The sequence below is a fragment of the Azolla caroliniana genome, unplaced genomic scaffold, assembly GCF_043228905.1.
Source record: "Azolla caroliniana isolate FFs.n. ecotype wild unplaced genomic scaffold, voAzoCaro1.0.p SCAF_6, whole genome shotgun sequence".
Taxonomy (NCBI): domain Eukaryota; kingdom Viridiplantae; phylum Streptophyta; class Polypodiopsida; order Salviniales; family Salviniaceae; genus Azolla; species Azolla caroliniana.
Window position 1 is genome coordinate 2,283,265 of NW_028230441.1, and position 17,407 is coordinate 2,300,671.

The following is a 17,407-nucleotide window of genomic DNA, read 5'->3' on the forward strand; positions in this document are numbered from 1 at the left end:
TTTCTCAAGCAAAATGTGAAAGCAAGAATGAGAGCCAGTGTGAGGTGAGAAAAGATCAAGGTGACGAAGCAACCAAGTCTCTACTCACGAAAGACTAGAGTAAAAAATGCAAAGGAGCCAAAATATCCCGAGTCCCGGGCCGGTTAAGGGAGGGAATGACTAGACTTCTTGAGAGAAAAGATCCGCACTTAGGTAAAGGGAGAGGAAGAAGAAAGAAAAGCCAATAAATTGTTAAAGACTTTAACAATGGCGATGAATGGAAACTTAAAAGTTAGTTATTAAAATGGTTTACAGGCAGAGAAAGCTAAAAAGAGTCATTCATGGAGTACACGAGAAGGAAGATCTCATTGACTTACTCAGAGTTTGTGCCATTCAGAAAGATCTCCAAAGAGGTACTACTCTACATGCTGATATTCTAAAGAAGGGTCTCCTTAAAAAGAGTCCTTATGTAGCAAGTGCTTTAGTGAATATGTATGCTAAATGTGGAAACCTCACAAAAGCACGTGAAATACTTGAAGAAGTACCTTGCCGAGATGTCGTGATATGGTCGGCAATGATTGGTGGATATGCCCAACATGGAAAAACCAATGAATCATTTATATGTTTTGAAATGATGCAAAATGAGGGCATCACTCCTGATGCTTTTATACTCGCCTCAGTCTTGAAGGCATGTGCAAACATAAAAGACGTAGAACAGGGTAAAAGAATCCACTATGAAATCGTGTCTAGAGCCTTATTGGTTGCTAAAGATGATATGGTGCTGGGAAATGCTCTCTTAGACATGTATGCCAAATGCGGTCTCATTCTGGAAGCCGAGGATGTTCACAAACGGCTTCCTTATAGTGACTCGGTAACTTGGAATGCATTACTTTCTGGTTATGTACTTGCTAAGCAAGATCAACAAGCTTTAGGTTGTTTTGATCGTATGCATAATCAAGGTCTGTCTCCAGATATAATCACTTTCACTTGCATCTTGAAGGCTTGTGGAGGTATTGGAGCTATATATAAAGGCAAGCAAATTCATAACCAAATTGTGACCGGATGCTTGCTCAACAAGGATGTTCTGCTTGGCACGGCCTTAGTGGATATGTATGCCAAATGTGGGGCTCTCACTAAAGCCCAACAGATGCTTGATGAGCTTCCTCTGCAGCATGTAGTCTCTTGGAATGCATTGATTGCGGGGTATGCCCAACAAGGGCAATGTCATGAAGCATTACAGTGTTTCGAACGGATGCAAAGCGAATCTCTCTATCCAGATATTGTCACTTTCATATGCATTTTGAAGGCTTGTGGTAGTGCTGGAGCCATAGACAAAGGCAATCAGATTCATAATGAGGTGGTTCTTCGAGGCCTCTTGGAAAAGGATATTGCAATTGGCAATGTTGTTGTGGATATGTATGCCAAATGTGGCGTGCTTGCAAAAGCACAAGAAGTTCTAGAAGAGCTTCCTGTTCGAGATGCAATCTCTTGGAATTCATTGATTGGGGGTTATGCCGAACAAGGAAAAGGAGGCAAAGTACTTGATTGTTTTGAACAAATGCAACTTGAGGGGATTTCTCCAGATGAAGGCACATTTCGGGGTGTCCTCAGTGCATGTAGTCATTCGGGGCTATTGGCTGAGGCTCAATTTATTTTCCAGAATATGGCCATACTGTATGGCATTACCCCAAACTTAGAGCACTATACTTGCATGGTTGTAGTTTTTGGATATACAGGGTATTTTGACAAGGTGGCCTCGTTGATTGAGGTGATGCCCTGCTTTGATTATCATGCAGTTTGGCTTGCACTATTGGGTTGTTGTGAAAAGTGGGGAAACGTGAAGCTTGGGACTTTTGTATTTGATCAAGTGTTACAATTAGATGATGTTTGTACCACAGCTTATGTTCTCATGGCTAACATTTTTGCTACTGCTGGCATGCATGAGGATGCTGAAACAGTTGTGAAATATATGCTGCCTCGGGGAATTCAATGAAATAGTGTGGATTGATCTGGTGAAAGACTCTTCAAAACATTGAATTGATGCCACAAGCTGTGATAATCACTTTCCGAGGCTCGGTTGGCAAACATATCTTCAGAATAAACGCAAAACCTAGATCAAGACAAATAGATTGTGCCACGTGTATTGGAGGATTGATTGTTTAGGGGTTGATGTAATTACCATTGTAAATACGTGAATTGTAACTATTGGAGTTTGACTCCAATAATAAACATAACAGCAGGAGTTTCACAAAAGGTAATTACATAGTGGTTGTTTGTGGCATAGTGGTTGTAAGGATGGCAAAGTGTCCCATATAAGCAATGACCAAGAAACAGGATAAAACTCTCATTTGAAATTAGTCCACACATGTTTATGCACGCAAATGGACTGTCCAAGCTATAAAAATAGATTTTGTATGCTTTGAAACATGAACATAACGGAGGATAGGTGAATAATATGTGTATTATCCTTCTATACACATCTCAATGGTAGCATCGTGTTCATCTGAGACATAGAAAGCCCATTTTATTACTATACACCACATGGTTATTATTGGAGGAGGAAAGGTGGCATACACTCACGATCTTACATATAGGAGTAATGTTTATTGGGCATCGATTCTCCCTATGGGAAGCTGTCTGTGCAGGACTTTGATGTGGATATGCGACCCTTTGGCTTTTGAAATATAATATGCACAATGACAACAACAAAATTGTGACTTGATATACGTGTAGCCTCAACTCTTCTCTACAGAGTAGACTTGGGAGATTAATCGTTCATAAGGAACATAATTGGAGAAATTTGGAGATGCCAAGCTCAAGCACACACCCTTATAAATGAATGCAAACCTAATGTGCACCAGAGTCCACCGCGCATTTCATTAATGCAAAGGAAGCTGGTGTATTGTTGAGCTTAACATCTTGATTCTTATCACGCCTCTTCAAACTCAACTGTATCATCGTTTAGTGGGCTTGGATTTCCTTCACTTGAGTTTGAAGAATTTGAAGAGATCTTTAGTTTCGATAATTTCTTGTATGATAAGTGAAGTATTGGTATCCCATGATATAATCCGGACAGAAATGGGAGCAGCCCCAATAATGACCAGGGCAGCAAGGCCTCTTGGTAGGAACATAGTTCACTATAAGGCCCTCTTTAACTCACATCACATGATGGATTTATCATAAAATATTCTTATATGGATAACACATCTACCACAAGCACTCCTTACTGTGATAGGGTGGCTCAAAACCTCTCCACATTAACTAGAGATTGAGACAAAAATATGCACTCAAATCTATGGAAGAACAGCTATGCCAATTGAGCCATCAAGATGTGGAATCGGAGGAACACTATGTTTCCCGTTGTACTGTTTTCTTATGAAATAAAGAGGAGATACCACTGCATCTTCAAACAAGGCTTTGACCCACTCCACAAGGTACTGGAATACAAAAGCCGAGGATGGTTGGGACTGTTCTCACTAGAAATCAAGAGACAGAGAGAGACTTTGATGGTCGACAATATAATCACAAAAGCTCATCACTCCATGCTACAAGTCAATCAAGGACTTCACAAGTAGGGTCTTGACTAGAACGTTCAAAAGAATAGTCATATCACCCTTGGCCATTATCATCTGACACTAAAGAATCTTCTTTTTGCTCGTAGACACCTTCGTCTTTGATCAGCCCACATTTTCAAAGGCAGAAGTTTTAGTTCATTGAAGCTCAAAATGTGCTTCATTGATAGAAAAACTCCATTATTCTCCACTGTGGCCATTGAATTCATGATTTTTGGTTCTTATTTTTTCACTCAAAAGTGACTGAAAATCTTGTTCGATGCAACCATAGACAATTACAATTATATCCAACCTGACTTGAGGCACATGGCAACATCATCAAGATAGAGGCTTGTGTGAATCTATATAACCATTAAATCCCTTCATGCAATTTCTACTAGAAAGCAGCATATTTTAGTCTCATTGCCTCAAATTTTTCTGCATCATCTTGCATACCAGCCGTGACAAAGATATCAGCCATGGCGATATAACTCACGGCACAACTATTATCAAGTTGCATTAGCTGGTCAAAAGCCAATATCCCAAGCTTCGAATTTCCCCAGATTCTACAAACATCTAAGACTGCAATCCACACTGCACTGTTATCAGATGACGGCATCACCTTGATCACTGACATTACTTGGTCAAAATACCCAGCACATCCAAATACCGTGACCATGAAAGCAAGATGCTGTAATCTTGGAATAATATTGTATTTCTCAGACATATTTCCAAAAAGAATTTGGACTTCATTTAGCAGCCCTGAATGGCTACATGCATTCAGAACACATTGGAAAGTGACCTCATCTGGAGAAAGACCCTCACATTGCATGGATTCAAAACAGTTCAGTGCTTCATGACCTTTCCCTTCTTGCGCAAACCCTGATATTAATGCATTCCAGGAGACCACGTTTCGAACTGAAAGCTCATCAAACACTTGTGTTGCTTTTGTAAGCATACCACACTTGGCATACATATCAAGCAAAGAAGTACCAAGTACACTATCTGTCACCAGAAAACCCCTACTCGTGATATCTTCATGAATGAGTTTTCCTTTGTCTATAGCTCCTGAATTTCCACATGCCTTCAAGATGCAAATAAATGTTACTGGATCTGGAGCCAATCCCCCTCTGCAAATCTTTTCAAAACAGTTGAATGCTTCAGCACATCGCCCTTGTTGGGCATATCCTCCAATTATTACATTCCAGGAGACCATGTGTCTAATAGCATGCTCTTCAAGAACTTGTTGTGCTTTTGCAAAGAAGCCGCATTTGGCATACATATCTACCAATGCAGTAGTAAGAACCATATTGGTCTCTAACAAGCCCCTACTTAAAATCTCACTATGAAGTTGCTTTCCTTCGTTTATTGCTCTCATGCTCCCACAAGCAATCAGAACACAAATTAAGGTGACTGGATTTGGGGAGATGCCCTCACTCTGCATCTGTTGAAAATGATGTAATGCTTCATGACCCCTCCCATGTTGGGCAAACCCAGCAATTAAAGTGGACCAAGTGATGACATTTCTATAAGGAAGATTGTCAAGAACTTGCCGTGCCTTTTCCAGCATACCAAATTTCACATACATATCCACCAAAGCATTTCCGAGGACAATATCATCACCTAACAAGGAAAGTCTCACAATTTCTTCATGAATATGTTTTCCTTTGTCTATGGCTCCTATGGTACCACATGCCTTCAAAATTGAAGCTAAAGTGATCGCATCTGGGGAGAGATGCTCACTTTGCATTTCTTCAAAGCAATACAATGCTTCATGGCCTTGTCCTTGTTGGGCAAACCCAGTTATTAGTGCAGACCAAGAAACTACATCCCGAATGTGCTGCTCTTTAAGCACTTTTTGTGCTATAGAAAGAAAACCGCATTTCGCATACATATCTACCAAGGCAGTGCCAAGCATTATATCATCCTCTAACAAACCCCTATTCAAAATTTCATCGTGGATTTGTTTGCCTTTATGTATCGCTCTGGTTTTGCCGCATGCATTTAAGATGCTAGTATAAGTAATTCCATTTGGACAGAAGCCCTCGTATTTCATCTGATTGAGGCCGTTCAAAGCTTCATGAATTTTTCCTTCTCGGGAATAGCCTGAAATTAGTGCATTCCAACAGACAACATTTCGGGTGGGAATCTCTTCTAATACCTGTTGTGCTTTTGTGAGCATACCACATTTAGCATACATATTGATTAAACTACTACCTAGGTAAGGGTTCTTTTCAAGTAACCCTCGCTTAATGATATCTTTATGTAGCCTAGTGCCCTTAAAAAGATCCTTCTTCTTGGTGCAAGCCTTGAGTAAGGCCATATGATCTTGTGTAGTGTTTCCATGTCTCATTTCTCTGCATTTATCACTCTATTTTTGATGCGCTCATAATAGACCGAAAACTCAAAAATGAGATATTATTCATATCGAGAAACAGCCTGGGAGAAAGGCGATAGAGAGAGAGAGAGAGAGAGAGAGAGAGAGTAAAGTTTTATAGAAGAACCCAAAAACCTTTATACGAAAGTGATACTAAAACAGAGACAATAGTACTTATATAGTTATGATTAATAAGACATCTTTCGCAATAGTTACTATTTTTTTGTCTCGTGATCATCTCTCTAATTGAGCAAATTTATGATTTTTCTTCTCTGCAATAGGGCTGTTTCTTCACCTAAAGAATAACGCTGTTGAAAGCAAAAGTTTTTTGTATTCTTTATTGATTAAACGACATACCCTCCTTTTGGGTCTTACGAATTTATACATATTACCTTTTTTGGGGGGTTCTTTCTGGATTGTTAGATGAAATCCTTTTTTAATCTTTTCAGATTTTTAGTTAGAACAATCACGATGCGGTAGCCAGAGCAGTGGGACTGAACCTAAGAGAAAAAATGTGAATTAAGAGCATGTTAAGCAGATTAGCAAGCTCTAAGGAAGATTTCAATTATGTGGCATTGCTGAAATCTTGTGCACAGAACAAAGATCTCTGTAAAGGTACTAGAATACATGCTGATGTTGTGAAAAAGGGCTTTCTTGAGAGGGATCCTTACTTGTCCACTACACTGATCAATATGTATGCCAAATGCGGTGCTATTGAGAAAGCACAACAAATTCTTAAAGAGATTTCTTTCCGAGATGTTGTTTCATGGAATGCACTAATTGCAGGTTATGCTCAGCAAGGACAATGTCATGAAGCAATGGATTGTTTTGAACGAATGAGAAATGAAGGTCTCACTCCAAATTCAGTCACTTTCATTTGCATGTTGAAATCATGTGGCAAGATGGGAGATATAAAGAACGGGAAACAAATCCATTATGAGATTGTGATTAGAGGATTGTTGGAAAAGGACATTGTGCTTGGTACTACTTTGGTGGACATGTATGCAAAATGTGGTCTCCTTAACAAAGCCGAAGAGGTGCTTGGAGACCTTATGGAACGGAATGTTGTCTCTTGGAATGTTTTGATTTCAGGGTATGTAGAACAGGGCAACTGCCATGAGGCATGGAACTGTTTTAAGCGGATGGAAAGTGATGGTCTCACCCCTGATGTTATCACGTTCATTTACATCTTGAAAGCTTGTGGAAATTCTGGAGCCATAGACAAAGGCAAAGAAATTCATTATCATCTTGTGAATAGGGATTTGCTGGAGAAGGAGATCATGATTGGCAATGCTTTAGTTGATATGTATGTAAAATGTGGCATGCTTGTGAAAGCACGAGAAGTGCTTCATGAGCTTCTCAACCGAGACGCTGTCTCTTGGAATGCTCTAATTTCAGGATATTCCCACCAAGGAGAAAGCAATGAAGCATTTCATTGCATCGAACAGATGCAAAGCGAGGGCCTGTTGCCAAATGTGGTTACGTCAATTTGCATGCTGAAGGCATGCAGCAGTGCAAGAAATTTAGAGAAGGGCAAACAAATTCACAGCAAGGTTGCAATTAATGGCTTTCTAGAGAAGCAAATTGATCTTAGAAAGGCATTGCTGGATATGTATGTGAAATGTGGTGCCCTTGATAGAGCTCAAAAAGTTCTCGAAGAGAACCTTATTCGGGATAAGGTTTCTTGGAATGTACTTATTGCAAGCTATTCCCAACAAGGGCATACTTTTCAAGCATTGAACTGTTTCGAATGGATGCAAAGAGAGGGTTATTTTCCTGATCTTGTCACGTTTATGTGCATTTTAAAAGCATGTGGCAGCACAGGAGTTATTCAGAAGGTCTCTTGTATTTATGATGAATTAAGAACTGTAGAAAATGGAGAGCTCAAGGGAAAGCATGAAAAGGAAAAGAGCATTAGAAATTGCAAAAAAGAGTTGGTGTCAATGCTCAAGTCATATGCTAAGAAAGATGATTGTAAAGCATCTATCCATGTGGGGGTACTCGAAAAGAACCCTCATACTGAATGTGGCATGCTCCCGAAATCAAAGAAACTGCTCAATCATCTGCCTGTTGTGAATGCAGGATCTTGGAATGCATTAATTACGAGTTATGCCCATGACGGACAAGCTGAGGATGCTTTACATTGTTTTGAATTGATGCAAAGAGAGGGGCTATATCCTAATGAAGTGACCCTCATTTTCCTCTTGCAGGCTTGTGGCAAACTAGGAGATATAGACAAGGGCATGAAAATTCATCAAGAAATTTTGAGCAGAGGCTTGTTGAAGAACGATATAGTGCTCAGCACTGCCGTAGTGGATATGTATGCCAAATGTGGTGTGCTTTCTGTAGCACAACAAATGTTTGAAGCGCTTGCAGTTCGAGACACCATTTGTTGGTCAGCACTTATTGCAGGATATACACAACAAGGGCAATTTCATGAAGCTTTGCTCTGTTTTGAGAGAATGCAAAGCGAGGGTCTCACACCAGATGCGATTACTTTTACTTGCATATTGAAGAGCTGTGGCAGCACCGGAGCTGTAGAAAAGGGTAAACAAATTCATAGAGACATTGCGAGGAGGAAATTGTTGGAGAAGGATGTTTTACTTGGAAATTCATTGGTGGATATGTATGCCAAATGTGGTATGCTCGAAAAAGCAATGCAGGTCATCGAAGATCTTCCGATCCGAAATAGCAGTACTTGGTCTATGCTTATCACAGGCTATGTTCGCCAGGGGCGAGTTCACGACGCACTAAATTGTTTTGGATGTATTCAAAGTGAAAATCTCCCTCCGGATATTGCCACTTTTACTTGTATCTTGAATGCATGTGGCCAAATAGGTGCATTAGACAAGGGCATGGAAATCAATAGAGAAATTTCTAGTAGGGGCATGTTGGAGAAGGATATTGTGCTCAGTACTTCTTTGGTTGATATGTATACAAAATGTGGGGATTTGACAAGAGCACATCAAGTGCTTCAAGAGCTTCCTATCCGGGACGTGGTCTCTTGGTCTACAATCATTTGTGGGTACACCCAAAAGGGAAAAGGAGATCAAGCACTGACATGTTTCGAGCAAATGCAAAGTGAGGGCCTCAACCCAGATGCTATCGCTTTCTCTTGCATCTTGATGGTGTGCAGCAGCGTGGGAGCTTTAGAAAAAGGCAAACAAATCCACAACAAGATTGAGAATATGGGCTTGCTCGAACAAGATATCATGCTTCAGACTGCTTTGGTGGATATGTATGCCAAATGTGATACACTTGCAAAAGCACAAGAAGTGCTCAAAATGTTTCGTGTTCAGCATGTGGCCTCTTGGAATGCACTTCTTTCAGTGTATGTGCAACGAGAGGAATATTATAGAGCATTGAACTGTTTCGAAGAAATGCAAACCAAGGGCCTTTCTCCAGATGTTGTCACCTTCATTTGCATCTTGCAGGCGTGTAGCAATACGGGGGCTATAGACAAGGGCAAACAAATTCACAAAGATATTGTGGATAGATGTTTATTGGTCAAGGATATCGTGCTAGGCACAGCATTAGTGGACATGTATGCGAAATGTGGAATGCTTGCAACAGCACACCAAGTGCTTGAAGAGCTACCTGACCGAAACATTGTCTCTTGGAATGTGGTCATCAAAGAGTATGGCCAACAAGGGAAGTATGAGGAAGTATTGAGTTGCTATGAGCAATTGCAGAATGAAGGCCTCTCTCCAGATGGAGTCACACTTTTATGTGCTTTGAATGCATGCAGTCACTCTGGAATCGTCAATGAGGCTCGCATACTTTTTGGCAACATGACAATGGAGTATGGAATTACCCCAAACATCGAGCATTTTACATGCATGGTGACGATTCTCGCACATGCAGGGCTTTTCAACGAGGCAATTTCTGTGATTCAGGTGATGCCATCTTTGGAGTTTCCTGAAGTTTGGCTTGCACTATTGGGTGCTTCTAGAAAATGGGGAAACATGAACCTAGGAAGATTGGCTTTTGATCAGGTTATACAACTAGATACTAGGGTTGCTTCAGCCTATACACTTATGGCGAATATCTTCACAGCTGCTGGGATGCAAGAGGATGCAGAGAGGATTGAAGCCATGTGGCTGAAATATGCTGATTGGAACAAGCAAGGACATCATGGGTTGATGCAAGCATCGTGATGTCGAAATTGGATGGCATGATGTTTGTATGGTTTGTAGGTTTCTATCATACTTGTTGGGGATCCATTGATGAAGGGTAAACAAAAAGCATCCACAACTTTTCATGATGATGAAATGGGATAGTACAATATTTGAATGGTTTTATATGTTTCTTTCTTCATGACATTTTAGTCTTTCATTCATATCAAGGTCACTATTAGTTGTATTTTCATAATGTTTGTTCACTTGATGGAAGCTGGTAGTCACTTCATGGACACTAATAAATATAGTTACACAAAGATGAAACCATTTGTCATATTATCATATCATGCCTTAAAATCCAAGAAGTTTTAGCATGCATCTTGTTGCAACAGGAGACCTTTCCTCTTACATGGGGAGAAACCAACAAAGCGTACTCATGAGGTATAATCCAATTGACATAATCATTAACCTTAGTTTAGCCTATTACACAACAAATTTGGTTGGAGAGATACCAATAATCGTGTTCTGGATAACGTCATGATGATCAATCTACTCCCAATAAAATCATACATATGTTTGATCACAATCAGAAGGGTGCTATTCAAGAATAGGAACCGCAATTCAAAAGTCACCATACATAGCTTGACAGGTGAATATAAAACCACTCCCAAAGTATACCAATTTACCATATTATCTCAACGTCAAAGTAAGCCAAAATATGTGACCTATCCCAAATGAAGGTTCTTTATTCATTGACCGTCATTCCATTATTTTCTCAACATCAAAGCCAAAATTCAATGAGTGGGAGTTACCCCGAACGATGGTTCCCGTTCCTGGGGCTGCAACATCCCAACACATCCTTTTCTTAACAAAAATTTGGGTTCACAAGCTCAACATCAAACATACACAATGGAATTCGAGAACCTTCAGTTATACACTCACACTTTTGAGTGGTTACACCAATTCCCAATGTTAAATTCAGTATATTTCATTGTTGACTACTTTGGGACTCTGAAATCTGTATTCAAGAAATTCCCAAGTAGATCAGCTTCTAATTTGGAGCACAATTAGCAGAATATTGTTGCTGAGAACAAGCTTTGTGACTGACTACTTTCCAGTTGCAAAATATTGAGTTGATCAGTAAAAATGAGTGGATAGATAGATAGATGCAACAACTCTAAAATAGAGAGAGAAAGAGATAGAGTGGGAGTACAGCTCATTTGTAATGCTGTTTGGTGAAGATGAGGTCATTCATTCAATCCCTACATTCCACACCATATTGGCAGGCTTTGAATCCAAGTTGATACATCAATAAAAAAATACGGCTTACCACAAGTATATCCTCGGTACAAAAAGAGAGAGTTGGATCATACAACGTGTTGAATGTAGGGTTCTGGGGAAACTGATTAAAAGAATGTAATGGGTGGGCAGTGGCCGCACCACCCATCTGTCCACTGCCGCCTATCGATGTCCATCTGCTGCTGCCGGTTCCTCTGGCACTTGAGGTTTGAGATGGCTTCCTCTATTTCTAGTGCCCATGGAAGCACTGTCATTCTCATGATGATTTCTCACACTGCTCATGGTGGAGAAATCCCCACTTTGAGAGAAATTAGAGGCAATGGCAGAGTTGGCCATGTGGGCGCCACGAGACGGTGGGCGGCGAGACCGTCCATCTTCGCCGCCACCACCCATGGAGCTTTTCTTCCTCCTTCGTCCAACCCTGTTTCCAATAGTACCACTTGAGCTTCCAATCGGCCCAGACTGAGACACAAGTGAAGACATAGTTGTAGGCACCAAATGCCGTGTTATCATTGTGCTGATATTGCTTTGTCCCGATGGCTCTAGTGGGAAACCAACCACGCCATCCTCGTGTGCAGGTGGGAACTTCTCACTCTTGCTCTTTACCTGTTGCGACATAAGCCGTCGCCTCAGCTGCAAGATAAAAATTCCACTTTTTTGTTAAAACCATTGCTTTCATATATTTGTTGATAACATTTTAAGTGTAGGGTTATAAGCACTCAAAGACACATTTTCCAAGATCTCTATCAGTAGGACTTTTTAGGCTTATACGCAAATGCAAATGGAATGTCCCTTCATTCTCTAAGCTGTCTATGTTTAAACCAAAACGAACAGCTCACCATAATGGTAGCTAGCCCTTTATATACCATGAAACTCAAGGTCTGTGTCCGACCATGCCTTTCTTTATATCCCTGAAATCTGAGGCCCATCTCTAGACAATAGTTATCAACACACAAAAGGATGGCTGGTTCTTTATATACCATGAAAACCTTGAACTTTTCTCTGACCACGTCTATCCAGACCGGCCATTCAAGAACAGATGGATCAATTTCTAAGCTCACAGAAGGGTAGCTAGCCCTTTATATATTCCATAAAACTCTAGGTCTGAGTATGCTCATAACACATCATTATTACCCACAGGTAATCAAGCCATGGTTATAAATCATACCTGTATATTTGCTTGTATTTCTGCATTTGCTTCTGGCGCAGGAATAGCTTTATTAGTTCGCTGGGTCACTCGTTTTGAAGTTTCACCACGGGAACGCACAGCTTCTGCCCTTTTTCTAGAGAAATCCATAGAAGGATTTTGGTTATATGCAAATTATCTTATCAAACAAAATAGTGACTCATGCTTCACCCTTACCTTCTAGCTTCCTCATCTCGCAGTTTGGCATCCATCTCTTTGCTTGGTGGATATTGAGGAAGGCTCGAAGGATCACATGCATGGGGCTCAGTAGAAAAGAACTAACACATTGAAATATCATATAAGAAAACAGCTGAGGCAGCATAAAATGTACCAAACAATTCCATACATAAGGATGTGCTTACTTCACTTGCTAAGGCCAAGGATGCTGTCCCGCGATCTGATGGCTCGATAGCCAATAATTTCTTAAGAAGAGACAATACAGGGACTGGGAAATCTTTGAAAGAGTCTTCAATGCAACACTTATATGGTTGCTGAAACTTAAACATTGTCGCTTGAGGGAGTTTTAACCTCTTCCAATACTCCTCTGATGGTGACCCACATAGCTTAAAAATCTTGTGGAGTTGTTCAACCTGAAATGTTGTACAAGTTCATGTTGTAAGATTCGAATATACCTTCAAGCATGAACCCAAACATAATTTATTGTGTATAAATGTGAATGAGGTCAACATCCATCAGAGTCTCAATGTGTAAATGTATTTTATGTCCATCAGAGACAAAGTCAAAAATTGCATCTAGTAGTAGGGGGTAGCGCCAAATGAACCTCAGTTCGGCCCGGAAGAATCGGCTTTCTGGCCATAAGTTCAGCTAAAATGCATCCTGTACTCCATAGATCCACAGCGACACTATACTCAGTTGCCCCTAGTAAAAGTTCTGGTGGACGATACCAGAGTGTTACAACTCTACTTGTTAATGGTTGCTTTTGCTGGGGGTTGAAAAAGGTAGCGAGCCCAAAATCAGCAATTTTTAATATGCCCGAATTGTCGAGTAAAAGGTTGGAGCCCTTTATATCTCGATGAAGTACATGTCGGGTGTGACAATGTTCGAGTCCTGAAAGAAGCTGGTGCATGTAACACTTCACCTGCAATATCAAATAACCACACATCATATCTTAAAAGATCAAAATGATTAGGAACTAAATATGCTCGTAGAAAGCTATGGAGTGTTACCTAGCTTTCTATGAGCCTTATTTCATATTTATCAATAGAACACGATGGAGAGTCATATTTATTTGCTTAATCATAATGTACACAAAAAAGTTTTCCCATGGGGGACACAACTAGCAACTTAGCAGAAAAGTACCTGTGGCTCTGTAAAAGTGATGTCTGGGCAAGCTGCTAAACCAGCAAGATCATGCTCCATGTACTCAAATACAAGGTACAAGGAACATGACATCCTAGATGTTACGAGGCCTTCGAGCTTTATGACATTGGGGTGGTCAAGTCTTCGCAATACTAGAATCTCTCGGGCCATGAACCGGACACTTTCGGGCTCCAGATTGTCAAATCGCACCTTCTTTAAGGCGACAATCTTTCCTGATAGAAGATCACGAGCCTTATAGACATTGCTATATGTACCTTGCCCAATCTGCCATAAAAAATTCTTAGAACATTTACCAAAGTCATGGAATCAGGAAACAAATTCATTAATTGCAACAAATTAGATGTAGGAAGGGGATTCACTTAGATCAATTTCAAAATTCCTTACACATTTATGTGTTCTTACATTAAAACACTAACCTGCCACATGATATTAGTAGGTCTCTGCCAATTATTATGGACATGCATGTTGAGTTGAGAACTAGAATAGAAGAGGCGAACGAGGACAGATCTTGAAAACATTTTAAACACTTTTCCATCTCAGACATTGGCAAGAGCCCACATTCCATCATGTTTCCTCACAATGCACAAAATTAAAAGTTTCTGCACTTGGTGAGGCTCTAAGCGGCTGTAGGAATAAGGGACTGCTGGATACCTAGATATTTTCACATTGGAAAGAACTCACTTTTTGTCATGTTTACTCACATTTTTAAATGGTGATTTTCTGAAGATGAGGATCTACCTAGGTGAAGTTTTACACATTTTTCATGTGGGAAAGAGTCTATATTTCCTCATGTTTCCTTCCACTGTTCAACATTAGTTTCAATCATGTGGGAAAGACAAGGCTCTGCATACCTAGCTGGGTGTGGTTGGGCGCAAAGAGTTTCCAGTCGCCCATATATGAAAGAACTCAACTTGTACTCATGTTCCTCTCTATATTGTTTCACAATATCCCGTGTGGGAAAGTATCCACTTTGACATTAGTTTCCTTACAGTGTTCAAGTTTGTGTCAACGGTGTTTCTTAGCAAACCTCTGCATACCTAGCTGTGCATGCTCTGGCCCTCAGGTTCAAAAGTATCACCACATTAGGTCCTAGTCTACATTGTAGGCATCATACCACAAAAAACAGTTTTATGACCCCTTGAGATTATACAATTTAGGTAGTTAGATTGCCCTTATATACCGATAAACATTACAGTAAATGAATCGCATAAGTGTAATAAATGCCTACAATTTAGTGTGATCTTATACAATAGGGTACCAAGCTAGCTAACCCCAATATATATACACCAAGAGAGAGGGACCAATAGGAAACTGTCGCATCATACTACAACTTACCTTGTCAAGCTTTTCAAAGGTATCAGCTTTACGCGGGATCCAGCCTTTGATAGACTCACCAGCAACGGCTGAGAGCCAAGCCGGCCATCCAGCAGCCACTTGCTCCCCTTCGGTTTGTCGAGGGATATTTCTCGGTCCTCCTCCTCCTTCACCAGATGCCCTCTTCTCTTCAGCATGCGTAGCCCCCTTCTTATCTTTCTTCTTGGGATCATGAGCTAAATTGCTGTCTAATGGCGCTGTCTTGGTCTTCTTCGATTTGCTATCAGCTGTATCAGAAGGTGGGGCTGACGGTAGATCGAGTCTCTCGGCCACATTGGAATGGCGGCCAGATGAAGCCTTCGGTTTCACGCTAGATCTACCTCCTCCTACTGCTTGCTTCACACAAGCACAGCCCATCACTGAGCATTATAATACTGATTTCCACAGGGATAAAGAGTATATGTGAGAGATCTCGGACGATTTCTATGTCTTTAAGCTAATCAGAAGTTGCATCTCTGTTTTTTCAATTTTTTTTTAACAGCCATGGCCCACAGAGAGAGGAGAAATGGATTCGATGATACATATAACCTCTGCCTACAAAGCCATTCTTAGTCTTTCTAGGGCCCGGCCAGCCTCTGTGATAAGCTTAGATCTTGTTCTCTAGAGCTACAGTGGGGAGAAAGAGAAGCCATGAAAGCCCTCTCTCCCTGTCTCTCTCTGTGTGTGTGGGTGTGTGTGTGTCTGAATAGCTCAGTACCAAAAATAAAAAGACCTCCTCTTCTCCTCCCCTGTTCTCTCTCTATCCTCTCAAATTTTTTTCCACACTCAGTCTCAATAATATTAATATTATTGACCTCAATAGTAGTATTTTATGGCTTTATTAAGCCCTGACATTTATGAACCTTTCTCTCTCCAGATGAGACCTCACCATCATTTTGACCCGAATGCACCCGGGCCCCCCGACCCGATCCGATCCTCTCCACTCTCGCTCTCTCTCTCTCTCCAAACTTAGTTGGTGTTTAAGTTCTTCCTGGTTTCGTGCAATAGCAGATTGCTCGAACCATCTCGCTGAGTTAAAAATGGAAACATAAAAAAAAACATGCCCATCTTCGCACATGTGGGATGCCGTATTGTGCGTAGATGGAAACGATCGTTTTTGTCTATGCATTGGTCCTGGTAGGGAATTGAACCTTGCTTCTCTCCTATTATTACTTTCCTACTTAGAATTTGTGGTGTCTGACCTCGACTATGGAGACAAGTACATTCGTTCGCCCTACTTCTCGTGCCATGCTTCTCTCCTGCTATTACTTTCCTACTTAGAATTTGTGGTGTCCGACCTCAACTATGGAGACAAGTACATTCGTTCGCCCTACTTCTCGCGCCAGCAACCATTTTGTGTGCCATGTGAAAACTTCGTTTTATGTTGTGGCTTTCTCATTCTTAGTCATGCCAAAGTATGCTCGATCCTTTGAATCGTGTACCAGCAGTTTATAGCGTAGGAAAGAAAGGGGCATCAATCATCACTTTGTAACTACATATAACTAGTTGACTCTACAAAATGTAATAGTGATGATTCAATCCTTCAAAGTTATCATATCCTTCGTCTCCACCTTTGTGTTTATTGTCATGGCCCCTACAACATGGTAGTAGGTTTGCATGTCTCTTTTCTCTTGCTGATTTTTTTTACTTCGCATTTTCTACTAATCTTTCCAAATACCAAACTTTCATCCGGTAATGTAATATCACCTTCATTATGAACAATCATGCCTCATCGACCACAATCAAATAATAATAATCATAAATCATCAAATTATGTAATTATGGAGCAAAAGGCATAATAACTCTGGTTTCCTCGATATTTTGAGTATTTCTTAGAGGAAACCATGTTGAGGAGAGAAGTCTTTCATTTCCATCTTGAATCATCATTTGTTACTATAAATTGCCCTATCAACAATCTTGTATGCGACAAAAAAAGTTGTGTTCATGTTTAAATTACTAGCCCCAATTCTAGATCACAAAAAGTGAAATCCAAAAGTTAAGAGGGTTATTGTCTTTTGGTTTATTGAGAAATTGGTTTATGAGTAAGGGTATGCATAGTCCAATGGTCATATTTTTGTATGTTAAGTCTCTTTTTAACTGTAAAGATGCTTGAACATATTTTTTTTTAAACCACGTGTTGTGAGTCCCCATGAGCTAACCCAAGGACTCATTCTCTTTATTTGGTTGAGGAACAAAGAGGCTC

The 17,407-nt window shown here is 40.4% G+C and overlaps 2 protein-coding genes across 2 annotated transcripts; one reads left to right on the forward strand and one right to left on the reverse strand.

The window, feature by feature from the left end:
• The first annotated feature begins 208 nt into the window (after positions 1-208).
• On the forward strand, positions 209-10,072 carry LOC147862535 (uncharacterized). The gene is made up of 2 exons (XM_087321107.1): positions 209-1,969; positions 6,432-10,072. Exons 1-2 carry the CDS (start codon positions 284-286, stop codon positions 10,062-10,064), a joined length of 5,319 nt encoding a protein of 1,772 aa, XP_087177233.1. The 5' UTR covers positions 209-283; the 3' UTR covers positions 10,065-10,072.
• A 916-nt stretch (positions 10,073-10,988) lies between these two features.
• On the reverse strand, positions 10,989-15,961 carry LOC147862536 (putative serine/threonine-protein kinase At1g54610). The gene is made up of 7 exons (XM_087321653.1): positions 15,187-15,961; positions 13,831-14,115; positions 13,292-13,609; positions 12,873-13,100; positions 12,688-12,788; positions 12,493-12,607; positions 10,989-11,957 (listed from the first exon to the last, which is right to left on the reverse strand). The coding sequence occupies exons 1-7, from the start codon at positions 15,580-15,582 to the stop codon at positions 11,487-11,489; spliced, it is 1,914 nt and encodes a 637-aa protein (XP_087177779.1). The 5' UTR covers positions 15,583-15,961; the 3' UTR covers positions 10,989-11,486.
• Between the last annotated feature and the right edge of the window lie 1,446 nt (positions 15,962-17,407).

Coding starts and splice junctions, on each gene's coding strand:
- LOC147862535 (XM_087321107.1), top strand. CDS start 284: ATGGTTTACAGGCAGAGAAAGCTAAAAAGAGTCATTCATGGAGTACAC. Junction 1,970..6,431: donor TGCTGCCTCGGGGAATTCAA/TGAAATAGTGTG, acceptor ATGTGAATTAAG/AGCATGTTAAGCAGATTAGC.
- LOC147862536 (XM_087321653.1), bottom strand. CDS start 15,582: ATGGGCTGTGCTTGTGTGAAGCAAGCAGTAGGAGGAGGTAGATCTAGC. Junction 13,101..13,291: donor TTCTTCCGGGCCGAACTGAG/GTTCATTTGGCG, acceptor ACAACATTTCAG/GTTGAACAACTCCACAAGAT. Junction 12,789..12,872: donor CCTTGGCCTTAGCAAGTGAA/GTAAGCACATCC, acceptor TCAATGTGTTAG/TTCTTTTCTACTGAGCCCCA.